The sequence below is a fragment of the Carassius gibelio genome, chromosome A22 (assembly GCF_023724105.1).
Source record: "Carassius gibelio isolate Cgi1373 ecotype wild population from Czech Republic chromosome A22, carGib1.2-hapl.c, whole genome shotgun sequence".
Classification (NCBI taxonomy): Eukaryota; Metazoa; Chordata; class Actinopteri; order Cypriniformes; family Cyprinidae; genus Carassius; species Carassius gibelio.
In genome coordinates, this window is record NC_068392.1 from 4,808,694 (window position 1) to 4,829,222 (window position 20,529).

Here is a 20,529-nt window from a genome sequence, read left to right on the forward strand (position 1 = left end):
GAAATAATCTCTAACTATCTCACTAGGCAGCAATGCTCGCTTTAGTACAACTGTATGAACTCAACACATGACCTTAAGAAGACAAGTCCAAAAAAATCTATAGTACAAAAAAAAACCAAAATACAGACAAGAAAACAAAAATTTTTCCCATAGTTCCAGTCACCACCAATCAGATTCCGTCCTTTTCCGTTCTTACCACTGAGAAGTCTTCGGCGCTGCATTCGACTCCTCTGAAGTAGCAGGACAGCAGCATTTCTTTAATGTCGTGGCCCGTTCGATCGTAGAACTCGCGCATGTTGAAGGGACGGGGCTTGAAGACGGAGAAGTCCGCCTTATCCTTCAGGGTCATCATAACGCTCTCCTCCACCAAGTGTGTATCGCGGATCTCATACCTGATAAGATAAGATGCCTTCCTTTAGAAAAGCATGTAGAGTCTAGCACACTGAATGACAATCACTTACCATGGTACCATCAATGGACATACTCCCATACTTTCCTGTCTGCCCTCAACAGAAAAAAACTAAACAAAAAAACACTAAACTTCCAGACCTGACAGACCGTGATGTGAAATCTCAAGTAATATGCAAGTTTTCACTCAAATGCAACATATTAAAGTTAACAAATATACAAAAAAAAAAGTATTCATTTGAAGTAGGCAGCAAATTGTGTTAATTAAGTACTTTAGTGTGCTTGACAATGAATGTGAATGCATCAATAATTTAAGAACTCCATATATGAAGAGATTTTGCAAGTGATTACATGTATAAGAAGTTATATGACTAGCCAAAGAACATTTACCATCAACTCATTTTACATTTTGATAACATTATAACATTCTTGACATAAAATGGTATTGTTTATAGAGGCATAAAGCATGTCAACTAAATCACCTCGTAATTTTATAACATCGTAAGCAGAATGTTGTTTAGTTTGAAGTGCACTACAAGTATCATAAGCAGCAATTGTTCACCGATATGACACTTCACAGTTGAGGGCTGCATTGGGATTGGGAGTAGGCAGCTTGCGTATAATAAAGCGCACAGTAATAAAGTCATAAAGGCTTGTGACCCTGGAGCACTAAACCAGTCTTGAGTCTCTGGCAAATATTTGTAGCAATAGCCAAAAATACATTGTATGGTTCAAAATTATTATTTTTTTATGCCAAAAATCATTAGGATATTAAGTAAAGATCATGTTCCATAAAGATATTTAGTAAAATTCCTAATGTGAATATATAAAAATAATTTTTTTTATCAGTAATATGCATTGCTAAAAACTTCATTTGGAAATATTAGGATTTTTTATTATTTATTTGTATTTATTTTTTTTGCACTCCAGATTCCAGATTTTCAAATAGTTGTATCTCAGCCAAATATTGTCTGATCAGAACAAAACATACATCAATGCAATGCTTATTTGTTCAACTTTCGGATGATGTTTTGAAAAAATATTATGACTGGTTTTGTGGTTCAGCGTCACATATATGTAATTTGGGTATACTAATCCAGCAAAAGATTTAGAAAAACAACGAACAAAAGGATGTTGCGCATGCGCGGCCACAACAAAATGAATAAATGACTCTTTTGTTCTCATGTTTTAAAAACGTTGATGCTATAAGGATGAGGAGGAAAAGACTCAATAAAACAACTGCCAAACACTGCTCCCAGATCACACGAGTATGTTTGCTCACACCTCAGCCGTGACGCAGATAATTAACCTCGCAATTAAGACTCCCTTAACGGCGTGACCACAGATTCCACTCGCTGATTGGAAATAAACATGGGGTTGCCAGATTGAAATCTCATACTAAACATCACTCTTTCATGTAACTGACATGCGATGTTATTAAACAGATTGGATAAAGTCATATTGTGACATGTTAATTGAATAAAATTAGCAAAACGTGTTTAGTCTCTGAAACATGTAAGAAACATCATATGGTGTTTATGAGAGCAAACAGGTGTGAAAACATCTGTTTGAAGGAGGGGGTTTAATTTCCGTCAGACCATCAGTATCCTTCAGTCGCTGTTCCTCGAACCCCTCGCTGCACAGACGAGCTGTCAGGCAGCTGCAGACCAAAGTAAAAGATTAATGGAGGTGGTGAGACAGACGGACTCGAGAGAGACACGCCAGCACACACAGAGAGAGCCGTCCCCGTCTCACTCCCAGCCCATTATCCTCTTAGTCTGCACCGCTGTCAGTTCCCCGCTGTCCACACTGACCACAACCAGAGCACTTGACGGGCTCCCATTGTACGCCTGCCCTATTCACAGACCTCCCTCAGTGTGTGTGTGTGTGTGTGTATATATACAAACACACACACACACACACATTATATTAACATTGTGATATTAAAACTCACTACTTCACTCTGACATGGTGATTTAATAAATAAATAAAATGCAATACTATTATAATGCATATGTGACCCTAGATCACAAAACCAAATCATAAGGGTCAGTTTTTCGAAACTGAGGTTTATCCATATCCATAATCTGGAAGCTGAATAAATAAGCTTTCCATTGACATATGGTTTGTTAGGATCAGACGATATTTGGTCGAGATACAGCTATTTGAAAATCTGGAATCTGAGGATGCAAAAAAACAAAAATCTAAATATTGAGAAAATCACCTTTAAAGTTGTCCAAATTAAGTTCTTAGCAATGCATAATACTAAGCAAAAAATAAGTTTTGATATCTTCATGGAACATGATCTTCACTTAATATTCTAATGATTTTTGGAATAAAATAATAATTTATAATTTTGACCCAACTTGAATACAATGTTGTTGTTTTTTTTGGCTATTGCTACACATATACTCCAGCGACTTAAGACTGGTTTTGTGCTCCAGGGTCACAAATGAGAAGGTAATATAAAGTCTCCTGAATTTATGAATAATAAAAAAAAAATTCTAGTATGATTTTTGATCATTCTCATTAAATAGATTGAAAGCTTTAAAGCAAAAATTCACGACGATAGTTAATTATTGATGATTATTTTTAAGGAGTTTCCCCTAAGACCCTAGTAATCTCAAATAAGTTTCAGAAGAGATCTCAGATTTGTCTGCAATCAGAAGTGAAAGATCTCAGTATGATCTCAAACATCTCATCTAAGGATCCGAGCTATCCAATTGCTCTGATTCAACATAGCTGTATTATAGAATCGATTTCTTTCTTTTACCTCAATAAAAACTAACATGACAATAGAAGACACATTCAGAATTTCAGTCTTTTCTTCTTCATAGCATCAGAGCACATAGCATTCACATGCACATGCATGACGCTGAGAACATCTTGTGTTTACTGTAGGGGGGTGCGTAACATGACGGGACGAAATTCCTGTTTGGGGGGCTCGCTATTAATTACCACAAGTCAGAACAATAACGTCAGTTAGCTGTGGATTTCATCAAGCTTGAAGCAGATCTCATTAGCTGGGATATCATAAGTGGCATGTTAATCATTCTCTTCAAACCAAATCTTTTTCATTTAAAAAAGACAGCAATATTTCAAATCAACGTGAAACTTCATTCACATGCCATTTCACTTCACAACTACAGTTTAACAAAACAAAATAATGCGCAGGGCTTTACTTTATTCATAGATAACAACAATATGTAGATAGTCATTTTTGATTCTGCCTGTAATAATACTAATTATTAAAAACTAGTACGAATTAATACTATTTTGACTTGCATCTTGATATTTAATTTCTGATGACAGATTATGAAGACAAACATTTTTGGTTTGTTTCTCTTTAAAAAACAAAACAAAAAAACAGATTAAATATATTTCACAATAACACCTGTAACATATATTAACCAAGTCAGTTTTGACTTTATCAATATTATTGACTTACATCTTAATATTTCAGTGTAATTCTGATGAAAGATTACTAAAACAGTAAATCTATATCTTTAAATGTACTTCAAGATTTTGAATAGTTAATTTAAAAAAAGGGAATTAGTCATTTTTTTTACTATTTTAAAAATACTATTTTAACTTAGTCTTGATATTTCTGTTTAATTTTTTATAAAAAATTACAGACATTTTTTCCATGGTTTAAGTTTTTTTTTTTTTTTAATTTCTTTAAAATAAGAGATGAAACATTCAGAATAAGTCCAGAATTATATATTGTAAAGTAGATACATTTTATGCATAGTAAATTTTGACTACGTCAATAATACTATTTTGACTCAAATCTTTAAATTTAAGTAAATGGTCATTCTTGAAATATTTTTTTTTTATTATTATGAGATTAAACATTAACAACAAGACCAGAAATGCACTGTATAAACCATATAGTCAGTTTTAAATATGTTGATAATGCTATTTTGCCTTGATATTTCTATTTAATTTAATGAACGATTACAAAGACAAACATTTTTAATTCTTTCTTTAAAATAAAATTTTGTTTTTCTTTCAAATAAAACACTCAATAAGACCAAGAACAAACAGTAAATAGTAAATACTCAATTTAGATTTTATCTTGCATAAAAGCCAAAACTGTGAGTCAAGTTTGTTTCCAGCTCACAATAGTTTCTCGTCCTCTCTCTGATTTTGGAAAGAGTGGCAAACGGCCAAAACTAAATTGAAAATCCTCCAACTGCTCCTCTGACATGATCCTGCGTGGATTTCCTTTCAGCTACTCCCAGAAACACTGTTAGCACCTCTCAAAACCAGGAGGATTGATGTGATAACAGTGGTCCTGTGCAAAGACAATGAAAACGTGTTTTCCCCGAGTTACGTGTGAGTTTGTAGTCTCAACTGAATGTCATCGATTGTGTACCGAAGATTACTCACGAAAAAAACTGAGCAAACTTTGGACTGCAAGCTGAAACAAACAAGCACGAGTGTGGGATCGACCACTGCCAAAGACTATAGAAACATACATAGACATACAAACACGGTCTACTCACATTACTATGAAAGGGGAAAAGTGCAATGCTCAATATGGCCACCGTAATGAAGGAAGTCCCGCCTTCCAGTCAAAATAGCCAATCATCAGTCTTTACAGAATGCTGGTCCTTTGGGGGAGGGACTCTGCACAAGTGATCAGACTTTCCTTGAAAGGGACTTTACTACAGCTTAGTGGAGAACCTGCTAGCCTCACCCTTTATATCTTGCTTTGCTAATAACAGGCACACAGAAGACCAACAGCTCTGTAAGACTGACCACAGCTCAAGATGAACTCAATTTAAGACCACCGACTTCACCATCTCCACTTCAACGGGTGGATTTTTTCTGTCTCTAAGTAAGCCCACATCAAAATCTGGCATTTGTGATTTATTCACCTTTAGAGAATATTGAATCTCAACCTGTGGCCTGTTACAACTTTCTTATTAAATGCCTGCTGGGAGCAGTTCGCTTGTGAGGCCTACCTGTGAGCGTGAGTGGAGTGCTATTTCTCTCTGTTAGACCGAGAATATGGTTATTTACAAAGCAGTGTGACAAAGTCAGTTCAGAGCGAGACTATTTGAGTCAATATTGAAAGCTTTGCATTTAGATACTGCTTCATTAGCTGGTCTTTAAGAAAATAAATGGTCCAAAATCTCAAAACTGACCACTGAATGAAACAATGGTTTTGTCTGTAGTGTCTTGCCTTTGTATCATGGTTCTTCAGCGCTCTTTCACCTTCTCCTGCTCTAGTGGGTCTTCATTCAGACTCACGTTTTGATGATGGCAACAGGAAGCAGATGGCGCCAGGAACTCCAACTGAGCTGGGATGTTTCTGTATTTATTCTCTTGGCGGCTGCTCTGTGTGTGTGTGTAAATCTTTAATATTGCCCTGCCAGAACTCCCTAAAGTAATCAGCATGAACCTCTGTAAGTGGAGTTGGGAAAGGCACAATTGGATTATGGGCCATAAGCATGTTCATTTTTCAAAGATGGTATAACTAACAACAGAGCATCTTCCTCATCGCACTTTCAGCACAGAATAAACACTGGTTTATCTCAAAGAGACTTCTCAGCTTACAGGAGAGGTGATGCGGCTTGATTAAACGTCACTCCACAACAAATGCCCCGATATTGTGCATTAACTCTGAGAATGAACTGTTTGGGAAGTCTCAAAAGTCTTCCAGGAGATTTAAAGCAAGAGTCCCTCACAATGCTGGTGTTATTCTGGAAGCCAACAACTTGAATATGAACAATGAATATCTCCTATTGTGCAGTTTGGCTGTGTATTAAAGCAGTAAACAAATGCAGCACACATAGACGCCGTACTGTATATTAAACTTGAATTTCCATGCAAGTCCAGGATGATTTTTGCTAGTTAAAGAGAAAAACAGGGAAAGCCAATGGGATCCAATGTTTGTTTTGGACCACTTTGATTTTCACTGATATTCTTCAAAATATCTTCTTTTACGTTTCATATTAGAAAGTCTGTCACTAACAGGTTATGAACAACATAAAGGTGGTGACCAAAGCTTAATTTGGTGTGAATTATACATTTAAATTCTGTTTTGGTGCTGGTGGACTAATTACTTCTGGATTAACCAGGTTAAAGTTGCTTGTTGAAGTCTGTTGGGAAACCAGCACACCGTCATACTTAAAACTAGTATAAAAAAAAGCAACCGTGTTAGTTTTCATGCAACTTAAAGGGATAGTTCACCCAAAAATTAAAAGACAGTTAAAGTCAATGGGGTTTAATGATGTTTTCGGACCCCATTGACTTCTTTTGTGTTTCACAGTAAAAAATAAAGAAAAAGCAAGTCAAACGGGTTTTAGATGCCAGTGGTACCAGTCTACTGTAGATGGTGCACCAACTAGAAATCTGGTTTATCCAGGTTAGAAGTTAAAGGGGGGGTGAAATGCTCGTTTTCACTCAATATCCTGTTAATCTTGAGTACCTATAGAGTAGTACTGCAACCTTCCTAACTCCAAAAAGTCTTTGGTTTTATTATATTCATAAGAGAAAGATAGTCTGTACCGATTTTTCCCAGAAAAACACGACCGGCTGGAGGCGTGACGTGTGGGCGGAGCTAAAGAATCACGAGCGCCAGTAGGCTTTTGCGTTGAGAGCATGTGGAAGCTGAGTAAAAAAACCAACCAAAACAAACCATGGCTAACAGTCAGATTCAGCCGTATATTTATGATCCAGAATCAGATCCGGAGGCTGAAATTTAACAAGAGCAGCCTCAGCAAAGACGTCTCTATGTGGTATGTACTGAAACTGTATATATTTGCTTAGCGTTTTTGGAAAATGACTAAGTTCCACTTTGTCGTCTTTTTTTTTTTTTTTTAAGCTGTACATGAGGAAAGTGCAGTTTGATGACAACATTGCATGTTGTTTACTTGATGTGCTTACACGCCGATAGCTAAGTTAACAACATAGAGATATTTGAAGCAGTTTTACTCACCGCCTGCGGTTCCAAAACACGATCGTGACCCTTTTTCATTGGGACTGCATTATCCTTAAGAAATAAACGATGTGCAAATCCGGCGTCAAACTGGGCCTTGTTTGTAAAACAAGCATCTTCGAAATGCAGGGAAAAAACAAAAACACTTGCACAACTCCGTTGATGCTCTGTAAAAATAAACTTCATCCACTGGTCCCTTAATGCCGTTTCTATTTTGGTAATCTGTGCAGGGTTGTCTTGCCCTGGCAACCAAAAACACACTCCTTTTGTGACTTTTCGCGACGCTCTCGCTCTGATCAGTGAAGTCTGTTGTGCTCTCAGTGCTCTGCTATACGGGAGCGCGCGCTCTTCCGGCAGACGTGCCCTCAGGACCCATATAAGGAAATTCCGCTCCATCTAACGTCACACAGGCACATACTCGAAAAAAACTTTCCGAAACTTGTGACAAACCGGAAGGAGTATTTTTGGAACAGAAATACTCCTTCAAACATACAACTTAATTTTTGAAACTTTGTCCATGTTTAGCATGGGAATCCAACTCTTTAACGGTGTAAAGAACTCAGTATGCATGAAATAGCATTTCACCCCCCCCCCCCCCCCCCCCTTTAAAGTTGGTGATTGGTGGCTAGCTAAAAGCCTGTTAGGAAACCAGCACACCATCATACGGAAGACTAATCCAAAATACAATTTGCCTAACCTTAATTTATTTAAAACCTATGTGAGTTTCTTTCTTCTGTCGACCACAAAAGAATACATATTGAAAAATTTCAGATCCCCATCGACTTCCATGGTATTTCTCCCATACTATGTAAGTCAATAGGGACCAGTTTCCCTACCCACATTCTTCAAACTATGTTCAACAAAGGAAGCACATACAGGTTTGAAATGCCATGAGGGTAAGAATATCATGACAGAAGTTTATTTTTGGGGTGAACTATCCATTCAGCCATGCTAACACTCTGAAACCATCCATTCTGTCACCAAACAAGCCCTTTAGCCACAACACCGTCTTGTTCTGCTCTTCCACCTGCTCTGTTAAACTCTCTCAAGAATAACATTACCATTTCCAGGCTGTGAAGCCTCACAGAAGCATTTCCCAGACGCAAATGCTTGAAATGACAGAGAGCCAGTTAGCACAACGGGGCCTTTATATCAACACAGAACCGGCGCAGTTTCACAAACATAGCTAATTACATGGGGATAAATCCTTGTTTATCACATGGCTTATGAGACACAAGTTAATTGCTTCCGTTTGTCAACCCTCCAATCCCTTTGAAGCCCCTTCGGCTCCCGGTCGCTATGCCTTGTCTCTTACCGTAGCAACACTGGCTTTTCACGGCATGGCAACAGGAAGTAACATTGCAGAGAATTGTGTGAGTTTTTTGTAAACAAACCAAATGGATGTTTCAAATACCAGGAAATTGCAACCAATCAAAACAGATGTATATTATTTAAAATAATACAAAAATACTGTTGACTAATGTAATCGGTGGTAAATCTTGCGCAGCTTGTCAGTGAATGACAGCTCTGTGTAGTAAATGCTGCTCGATGAGAAAGCACGCAAGTGATGGAAATTTAACTTTGATTACAGAACCGGTGTCCTGACATTTTATCCTACCAGTCAGATTTTCCTACCAGGGTTTACTGCACATGCGCACATCAATATCGCGTCCTTTTTCTTATGCTAAACAATGGTATTTAATGTATCTTCATTACTGTAAGGGTAGGTTTAGGGTTGGGGTTGGGGTAGGAGTAGACTTTAAAAACGCAAATTAATTGGTAGAAAAAAACTATTGTTGGTTTCCTGTAGCTGTATCCCTTCTGGCTACAACCGCAAATATAACACAAAATTACTGTATTTGCATTACTGTAAGGGTAGGTTTAGGGTTGTGGTAGGTGTAGACATTAATAAACCATAACTTTGTGATTTATCATGCAGCCCTACTAATAACAGTCAAGGAAAAAAGTTGTGCACAATATAGTATATATATACTGTGCACAGTATCCACATTTATGATAATCGACTATATTTGCAAAAATGTCACTAAAAAAAAAATTCAAAAGATGCGTAATACTAAACTAGTTCCCACAATGCATTTTGCTAAACATAACCTTCAGGCGGGCGCACACCAGACGAGAAGCCGCACCATGCCACGTCTTAAAAATTCGAAAACAGTTTTCTATGAGTTTACGCATACCGGCGGTGCCATTTGGCATCTGTCCGCAGCACCCAGCTACATCGTGTTTGCCACTTGTTGTACGAATTGTTCTAGATTTGGAACTGCACTTCTTGTCTGGTGTGTGACCGGCTTTGCAATTACAACGTGACAAAACAAACTAAAAAGTAACAATGCACAACACATTTAACTCATAATGCATAACATAATGCCATGCATTTCTGAGTTAAAATATTTCGTGCAAAATAATGGAGTCGGAACTTGATTTTGGATCTGGAATAATATTGGATTGAGAAAAGTGGATGTTATTGGTATTAATATTATTGATTATTGGTATTGACATTATTGGCTAATATTATTTGTCCTGCATTGATGTTGTTAAATGTAGAAGATGGTGAAGAAGCATCATTACTCTTTATTTTATGCAAACTTTGAAGTTGTAAATAAGTCATTATAATTAATTCCAAAACCTGTGAGCAATTTCCAAGTGAAAACTCTTTCTACAACAAACTTTTTTTCAGTGAACTTGCTAAAGTAGGAACTATCAATCAGACCACAGAAGGCACGAAATAGATTGTGTACAACAAGTTTTTCAGCAAAGTTCTGATCCTGCTGATAATTTAGAAACCTTACGGCCCCTTCACACCAAGAAGGCTAGCTATATTAGTGTTCACACCAGCACACAATAATGTTCTGTTTATTAGTGCACTGCTTTAAATGAACGAGTTCTTAAAGCAGGATGGATTCTAATTGGCTGTCAATGTTTTATCACTCAGCAGCTGGAACAAAAATTGTTGTAAAAGTTATCGTTATAGCTGTAGTGTGACTTGCTATTGTTTTAAGTTTAGGACCATTTTTAAAACTATATTTTTATCGTTAAAGTTATCCTTTGTTTGTGAACGGGCTTTAAAAATGTGCATATCAAATACAATACAGTCAGCTTCACAGAGTTAAGTCAATAGATTTCATTGTATATGAAGGCTATCTAAAACATTCACAGCTCAATTCAGCAACAGATCCAGAGAGAAAACTGGTTTAGTGTATTAAAAACGATGAGGCCACATGTCGACGAGCACATTTCAGGCTGCGTTTTGGAAAAACATGCTGACGGGCGGGAGTCGCGCTCGCGATTCCTGTGCTGGAAAATTGAGATTGTTCTAGTGACATTTTAATATGTTGTGCAGCGGTTCTCTCTTACTGAGCCTCAGGCAAAACACAACACTGGATCGATAGACCAAAAATATCCCATCAGCGCAGCACAGCGAATTGCTTTTTTTCCCCTGGTGAAGTCAAATGATGTCCATAGATGTGTTTGTGGGAATGTGTTCAGGTGGATGTGTTCACGTCACAGATCTTTGGCCGCACTGATTCACAGCTGCAAAGACATATTGTAACAGCTCAGACTAATGGAGGGAATCGAACGACGTCTTGCTGTTGTCCATCAGTTCTTAGACCTGCACCAAAGAACAACTGAGAAACGGATGTTGATGGTATGAAAACAGACTCGCTTTCAAAAACTTCACATCTCTTTTCTCTGGTGTCATTTTCCCCCATCCAAATCACAAATATTAGTAGATTAAATGCTGCCAAAACAAAATGTGTGCGCATTATATTATTTAAAGGATTACTAGTATCTATACTTACACATGTACTGTATATTTGTATACATGTGGGCATACACATTTCTTAATATGAATCGTATTATATAAATTATTATGTAATTATTAATTTATTAATATTCATTTTATATATGATATATTATTATTCATATATTATTTTACTAATATAATATGCATTACATAATTACTGTGAGTGTATATATCCATTTCTATAATTATAATATTATAACTAATTGATATTAATTAATATTCTTTTTATAGTACATTTATAACTATATTCATGTTTTATTACTAAAGTTATTTTATTATAATTCATATTTCTATTTAATAAAATAATGAAATAGTATATTAAAACGATTTTAATTCTAATATATTTAAGTATTTTGTAATACATCTACATATTCGTATATTTTAAATTGTATATATATTTATTACAAAATAAAAATCTAATATCAATTTCTAATTACATATTAATAAACTTAATATACTATAAAGTGTTAATATACTACACAAATAATTCTAGCTATTCTAGTAAATCAAAGTACTTAAAGTAAAATGTATTACTATTCTGGATGCTGGATATAAACTGAACTTTCTCAATAAGATTCTCAACAGAAGAAACTCTGCTCTTTCATGACAATATTTGAGCTGAAAGCGAAAACTGACAGTAGAAGAAGAGTTTATGCTAATGTTGCGTCCCTCGTAGCGGTGCTGACAACACACTTGAGTTGAATTACAAACTGCATTCTAATATATTTGCAAACGAAACATCTTGCGCATTTGAGCTAGCATAGCTAAAAGCATTTGTGCTCATGTGCTTACATAGGACGTGTCTTAGAGATCATGGGCCGTCTCTGAAGCTACAACACGCAATCTGTCAACTTTCTGACTCTACACGCTCTAGTCATTTCATATTTTTTCCTTGCCTTATATTCCCTGAACTTTCCAATATTCAGATTTTCTGCATTAATCATTCACCTGTAAAATATTCTACTTGGCTGGTGGAAGGAACAGAACTAATTAAGCAAGACAATAGGCAGAAATTAACTTAGGAGTTAGTTAGTTGATTGTCAGCAAGCATGAAGATAAGTCAACTGAAATGCTCTGGGTGTTCAACCTCGACACAAAGACTATTCAAATCTGAAAGAAGCGCAGCACACCTGATCTCATTTACACCGATCCAACGATCTTTGAAGATGAGTGAGGCGCTTTAAAAGATCTATTAGATGATCTGACTGTCACTCACTGACATCCGGATTCTTTCAGGTCACGTCATCTTAAACACTGCACTGCACAACAGACAGATTGTACAATTCCTACTATTTAATAAAAGTAGTATGTAGTATATAATAGTAGTATAAAGTATACAATTATATTTTAGAATATATGCAATAAGAAGATAATAACAGTAATCACATGACCTCACACACACACACACACAATTCCTATGTAACGTATATTTGGGATCATTAACATATAATGCTGCTGTGACGGACTGAGGGGCATCACTTTTGCTTTGCCTGTGAATGTGATCGGCACTGAAGCTTCTCTAATAGACTCAATGGAGCTGTGATGACATCTGCTAATAATTCCCAGAGAGAATAAAGCAGGACAGTCCTGCCTGTCACGCCACGATAACTATCGGCCGGAGCTGTCACTGTATCTTACTCAAGTAGTGCATGATCTTCAAGCAATGGCACAGACACACTGCAAATTTAGAACTGATTGCATCCTTATATATACACTTCCAATGTAAAAACTAGGGCTGCGCGATAAAATCGTATGCGATATTTAATGCATGTAATTTACAATTTAGCATTTACTACACAGGGCCGTTGTTCACTGACAAGCTGTGCAAAACCACAATCATATTTTGTGCATGCTTTGTGCATTTTAAGTAAAAAAAAAAAAAAATACCTGACTATGCGTTCTATACTAGACTAACTGAGACTTGCCATGGCACTTGTATACTGTTTCTCCTACAACAGTAGCCGGGTTTCCATGCAAAGTTGCGAATTTAACTTATGCGCAAAATTGGAATATCATACTAAACATTTCCAAACAAGGAGCGTTTGCATCCAACAAGTCAAAGAAAACAAAATGATCACTTCCTGATAAATCGGCACTATATATCACTAAGAAAAGCAGGAGAAGCTACTGAATATAATAAGTTTCCTATATAATAAATGACTTGCACCACTAGCAGACGAAACACAATGAATCGGGCATTTCAGAATGACCATAACAACATTTCAGATACTGTGGAATGAGATCTGTCCACTGGTTTGTCAGGATTTACCATCCCATAGCGCAAAGTCACATGACTTTTTTTTTTATGCGCTTGCAGGAATTTATTCGCAAAATGCATTTCCATCTCCCATTATTCACATTAATCCTTTTGCGCACAAGTCAAAAACCACCTAATGCAAGCGTAAAAACTTTTTTGCGAATTAAGGCATTTTTATTTAAAATTCTGCGTTTCCATCACTCGATTCTGATGCGATACTTCGAAATGCGCATAAAAGCAGAGTGGTGGAAACCCAGCTGTGTCTCCACAAGAGACCAAAATCTACACTCAAGAGCATAAACATAATGCTTATATAAACAGACCAATCAAAATTTCAAAGATCAGAAATGAAGCTTCAATCTGGAACTGATTTATGAGCTGTTTATTCATGAATAAACAGCACACCAGAACGCTTTCAGATATACGTCCAAAAAGTAATCTAGCCAAGTGAATATTAGTTGAAAATCTAAACCTGGCATCAATTATTCATTCCTGCCAAATGTGTTGTTATTGAAAAGTAATGAGACCGATTGTACTGCCAATAAACACTGATGTGTTCAATGAGTTCTGGACCGCAGAGTGACAACCACAGTCCTGAGAGAAGAATCCAAACGCAGAGCACAACTTCTGCTTCTCTAATGGCTGCGCTTTTACCACAAGCACAAGACATGGTGTTATCAGTTACATCAAATCAATGATGATTCACGTCAGTCCTCACCCAGGGCTTTCAACACCTGAGGGGATGAAATCATTTTTCATTTGCAGACAGGCAAGTCAGCCTTCTAAGTCTCCTCTCTTTTTCAACGAGGCAGGATGTTTACAGCTTACGTTTTAAGCTAAAATACAGATTTTGATTGAATTACAAAGAGTGTATGACGGAAACCAAATTCTGACAAACAATAATCAGAGTTCAGAGAATCACACAGACTTAAACCTTGAGATAAAACAGATCATTTATCTCTGTCAACAACCAATGATCTGTTTCCAAGTGTTTTTAAAAACCGTCTGTGTAATATTGAAAATATAAGCTACAACCAATACAAACTCTTTTAAATACCACTTCCAATTACCTCAGAAAAAATAGCTAATATGTGAAATACCACAAAAGTAAATAAGAGTAAATAAAACGCTAAATCGTTTCTTATAAGTTCTTACGAACCTTATCAAATGTGATGGAACCATAGGCTATGATTACTATAGGCTATATATTATTCAAAAAGTAAAACCTTTAACATATCCAAACAAATCGTAGGGTATTTGAGCTTACAATGTCTTGGTCCTGTATAAATTATAACAGAAAAACTGTCTTAATAAAGATAAAAATATCTGGGCTCATGGTGCGATATTTCGCCAAAATTAACAAAAGTATTAGCTTCTATAAAACGGTTTACATCTTCCCTGTATTAAGTTATAGAGCTTGACAGTTATATAAATCAAATAAAATGGCGACAACAGTTTGTGGTCACAAAATTTTTGTTTACATACCTTTCATTAAAACCAATGTTTATTGGTGCACTTTTTTTTTTTACATATGTTTCTAAAAACATAAGAATAATGTAGCTACTCATGGTGTAGGCGTTTGTCCCGCCAAAACAATAATAGCGCACTTGCCACAGAAACGAACCATACAAACACATCTAAGTAAAATATCTCTAGTAACACGTTTGTTCTGTGGCTGTTTTAAAACAACCATTGTCCTTTTCATTGTCTTAATTTAAAAATGTGTTATACACAACTCACCTGCCGTTTAACAGCGCGAGCAGCTCGCCCGCGTGGTACAGGTCGTTGCGCGTCACACGACTAAAGCGGAAAGAGTTCAGGTTGCAGAAGGTAATGGCGGGAAACGGCATCATTGGTGCCGTGACCTCGTCCAGCTTGGTGACATGGGGGTACTGGAAGTAAAACTGGATGCGGTCCACGCAAACAAGCAGCAGGAACGAAAACGAACCCATGAAAAACATTATCCAGATGCATCGCTTGATGCACTGGCGCTCATAACTGAACATGTGCGAGATGCCATGGAGCGTGGACCTGCTGGCGAAGACTTCAATGGGCACAGGCTGGTCGCAGTCCAGATTGTCTTCAGACTCTGTTTTAATATCCATGTTCTTTGAAGTTTAAAAGCTCTTTGATTGAAGTAGGTACAGATATTTAGACGTTTGGAAGAAATGCACGCCCTTAGATGGTCAGCTGATCTTTACGAGAAGCTGCATAGATGGACCTAGTGACACTTTATGGAAGTTACAACAATCCGTGAAACATCTTCATGATAGTCCTTTTGCAAGTTTGTGCAATTCAAAGTTAAATGTGTCCTATTTCCACTCGATTTAACCCGTTCGTTTGATGTAAGGTGTATTCAGATTGATTCAGTCATAATAAATCGTATTTCTAACTTCAATAAAGCATGTAAAGTTGGATATCACCACATGAAGCACAGTCTGGCTCCTCAAACTAGCGAAAGAGAGAGAGAGAGAATAAAACAGTTTAAAGAACTCAACTGCAAAAATACAAATGGTTACAGATTATTCTGATAATACAAGCATGTATTTCTCCGAAATGCTCAGGATGTTCACTAAAGTAATGCGCGAGTGCCGTCAATTCATCTCTGTCTCCTCCAGTCGAATCAGTGAAATGTACATAAACACAAGCGTGATGATAACGCTAAACTAAGCTCATTTATTTGCATACATCCCCGTCAGGTGTCAGAGACGACAGAAACGCATCGCTCGGTGTAAAGAGAACGTCTTCTCAATCACATCCCATACACAACCCCGACACATCCGCGGTGTCAGAACGGCTCGGGTTGTGTTTCAAGATCGATACAATAAGCGATCCGCAATCCAACTTCACCACGCGCGCTGCTACGAACTACAACACAGACGCTCTCTGGATGCCGGCATCACTGAAATGTCCCCTTCTTTAATTAATGCAGCACGGCACGCGTTTCCATATCTGATCAAGTCTTCCGTTGTAAGTTATCTAGTCCCCGTTCGTCCGGTGGGTTCAGATGTAGACAGACGCGTCAGGAATGAACGCTGCACACTGCGACGAAGCCTTCATCCAAGCGCTCCTCTGTCTGTCTGAGCATCACTGACCCGATCACTGCTTAAAAGAGAGAGAGAGGAGAGAGACTGAGCGATGATATTATAATATTACATATCTTTATTCTCTTTGTACTGGCATATCGTTATGCATCATATATTTAATGAAAAATATATATTTTATTATGAATTTAAAAGGTTTTATTATTATTGCTTAAATTTTCTTTAATCTTTTTTTTTCACTTTATGTAATTTTGCGTATTTATGCACTTCATTATTCACATTAAAACAATAACTTTTTTTATTTATTCTTATTAAAATTATGTATTTTGTAGATTTTATGTAATCTGTAGCCTATTATTACATTAGAATAATTGTCATTTTTATTTTTTCCCTTTATGTATAATTTGGTTTTAATATTATTTGTTTGCCTTTCTCTGTAAATTAGTTTGTATGTGTTTCCTTTTGTTAGATAATGCAATGAAAAATTCCCCATGGTGAGACCATAAATATATAATACAGCTATTAATGTCAGAACCAGACCAGGAGATGCTTGAGCGATAAATGAGTATAAAGAAAAACTGATCAGTATTAATCAAGAAACTTACAGCTGAGGGGTGAAAGGGAACCTACCCATGAAATTACACTGCATGAGCATATTTTAATCCAGGTTTGTGACAATATTAGCTAACGCTGGGTGTCGCTGCCACTGATGTGGCCCACAGCTGATTAACCAACTTTCAGAGACACGCTTAAAGTGTCAGTCTGTTAATGGACATTCATGAACTGAAGCAAAACCCCTTAGAGTTTAACAATCTGTCCAGGTAGGTCTGTTGTGACCTGGTTCACTTTGGAGTCTATAAAAGAGGTTTGGATATGATCTGGATGTTTATTGATCCATTCTGAGGATGTGAAATATGAAACCAGTCGCCTGAAGTAAAGGCAAAGGTTATTCCCGTGAGTGCTGTGGCCATAATGGACTGTATATCATATGTGTGCCTGAGGCCGCCAGAAACATAAGCAAGTATGCATTTTGCTCGATTTTATGATATACAATTCAATCTCTGGTCACCAGCACATTCTCCACTCACAGAACATGTGTAGTAACCACATGGCCATGTCTGTGAAGGAAAACCAGTTTCTAAGAAAGCTAATAAAGCCTAAAATCATCCAGCATCCTAACAGGTTTTGGTTTAGAAGGCAAACAGGTATCTCAAATTATTTTCAAACCATCTGTTTGTTGCGTCTCCCATTGTGCTCCACTTGTGCCATAACGCATGCCTACAGACGCTCTGCATGACAAATTAAATGATTCATGCACCAAAGCGTAGATAGGCAGGTGATGAAGGAGAGGGAACGCTGATAGCAAATGGAAAGAATTTATCAACAGCATCCTGGGAGATTTTACAGGACATCTGCTACCGAGAAATGTAGCGCAGACAACATGAGAAAAGAAGAGTGCAATGAAAGATAGGCTCCAGAAATCAACAAAATCGTCAGGGGGCAGGAAATGGATTATTAAAAGCATAACTACTTAGAACTTGTGATATTTTTTGCCGCAGGGATGTTATAGAGCATAATCTTCAGAGGGAAAAAAAAAGTGTCAGTACACAAAATAAGCTCAAGCACTTGAGCTAAAGTGGAAAAACTGCTAGCAGAGCAGATTAAAGTTGAAGCGCACTGCCAGTAAAGCAGATGTTGAAGCCGTGGCCTAGCAGTTGGTATTCATTTATTAATAAATCCTAAGATTTATTTATTAGTAATAAATGTTAGCAGTTATTTAATAGATTTATAAAAAAGAATTATCATATATATATATATATATATATATATATATATATATATATCGGAAGTTCATGCAATTTGGCCGATTTCCTCATAATGTCCTATAGTCAATGCATGCCAACTTTTGTGAAATCTGAACATTGTTTTCACAAGATACAGCTCGATAACATTTTATGGGCCACACCCAAAAACATTTCGGCCAATATCTGCTAAACAATTAAAGCTGTGGTAGGTAACTTTTGACGCTCTAGCGGTTAATAAACAGAACTGCTTGCGTCTTGTGGAAGAACATCGTAGCCGGAACTACTTCTCTCTGTTTATGTCTATGAAGAATCACAAAGGTACTGGGTTACTCCGCCGCGGTGCCCCCAAAGCAATCTAAAATAGTCCGAATATAAACACTTATTATAGGTGCATTATAGGAAATGCTTGAGCAATAAATGAGTATAAAGAAAAACGGATCAGTATTATTTGAGAAACTTACAGCTGAGGGGTGAAAGGGAACCTACCCATGAAATTACACTGAGCATATTTTAATCCAGGTTTGTGACAATATTAGTTTCAATATTAGTTCCGGATTCATGGTGTACTCGCTTATTATATACATTTTTCTACATTTTGAACACAAACAATGTTACGGACCGCAGCTCTGATTGGTTGTTTCTTACCAGGAGCGGATGACTTTCTGAAAATGGCAATAGGAGCACTGGGAGGAGCCAGAGGAGCTTGATTTTTTCACAGATTATCTGTCTCATACTCTACTGTCAGGACATAATGACAGGTTTAACAAATATGTAAAAAATATCTTTTTAAAAAAGTTACCTACTGCACCTTTAAATGATTAAAACAATATATATATATATATATATATATATTTTTTTTTTTTTTTAGTTTTGTCAGGGCTTCTCAAGATTAAGCACACCCAATGTCAACACATTCCTGTTCAAGCCTTTTCGCAGCCTGCCAGATCTCAGGGAACGGGATCTGAGATGAATGAACTCACGTCTGCTCGACCCCCATGTGAAAAATTTAGGAGTCCAAGAAGCAAAAAGGCTGTTGACCCCATTGTGTTGTAACCTCATGCTTTGACAAACCACAAGCCAGGAAGCATGTCCAAAAAAACGTCTTCTTGGCATTCCGATTGGCCGTAGTTGAGGGAATGTTGGCCTGCCCTTGAGGGATGGACAGATGGACGATTAGCTATGATGAGGTCCTGCAGGGTTCAGTGAGCCACGGAGCAAAAACAAGAGGCACATGCAGAAACGTCCAAGGACATACCAAGGAAGCCATTTGATATCTTTTGTTTGGGGGAAAGGTTCAAACTTGGAATGTTCTGGATCAACTCCATGGCGAGCTGAATAACGATACTTCAGTACGCCAACTTACTGCTTAACTGAGCTTGTTTCAGAACAAACGTTATATAGTTGTTGAACTGAACTGACCCAACATTGCACTGACAGGAACTGAATGATGACACAATAATGACTGGAAACTTTAATTTGACTGGAATTTATTTATTTATTTATTTTAAATGCTGAAATGTTCCAGATCATTCTACAGGACTATTGTTTGTAATCACTTGGTGGGGAAGCAATTCAAATTTCCCTGCCATCTGAGTCTGATCAGAGTAATATGGGGCTTTAACTTATTCCATACCCAACATCCGTTTGAGATCCTTCATATTAGTTTTCCTCAACGCTGTACGAACTCAACTTCACAGTCAGAAGTTCACTCATCTTTGCCTTTTCATTATTACTTCATGCATGTCTTGAGTTTGATAAGAAATGAAGTATGAAGGCATTTTAATGAAATACTGCACCGGACAATTGTGTTTTGTGTCATTATTTATTTCAGGTGCCGTTCCATTTCAATTTTCAGCTCTTCAAGTGAGTAATTCATAATTCAATAAATATTAATTTATGTTCTAATTAAATAAGATGCCTGCATGTTAAATTAGCACTTTTGCATGATGTTTGTGAGCAAAATAGCATCCATTTAGTCTTCAGGATCAATTGCTAAACTGATGCAAGGCAAACAAAATAGAGACTGGTTGTGCAACTCCTGTGAACATAATAGCTTGTTTGGCCAATTAAGTGTGAAATTAGTTAAAATGAGCAATTTAATCAGCAAAGTGGACTTTATAAAGAAGAAACTAATGACAGAACTCAAAGACACTGGTGTTGGTTTTTCCACCAGGCTTACAAACTATTAACCAGCAAGACTACACAGACTGGTTGAGCAGCTTCACCAGAAAGAATATGAT

General features: G+C 36.9%; 1 protein-coding gene across 1 annotated transcript in view; it reads right to left on the bottom strand.

Moving 5' to 3' along the window:
* The window catches only part of LOC127942846 (acid-sensing ion channel 1B), a 130,055-nt gene extending 113,526 nt beyond the window's left edge, over positions 1-16,529 (bottom strand). The window contains exons 1-2 of the mRNA XM_052538838.1: positions 15,181-16,529; positions 197-392 (exon numbers count right to left, since the gene is read on the bottom strand). Of these exons, the coding sequence (XP_052394798.1) occupies positions 197-392; positions 15,181-15,545 (561 nt within the window). The 5' untranslated portion in view covers positions 15,546-16,529. The remainder of the gene's footprint in view (positions 1-196; positions 393-15,180) is intronic.
* Between the last annotated feature and the right edge of the window lie 4,000 nt (positions 16,530-20,529).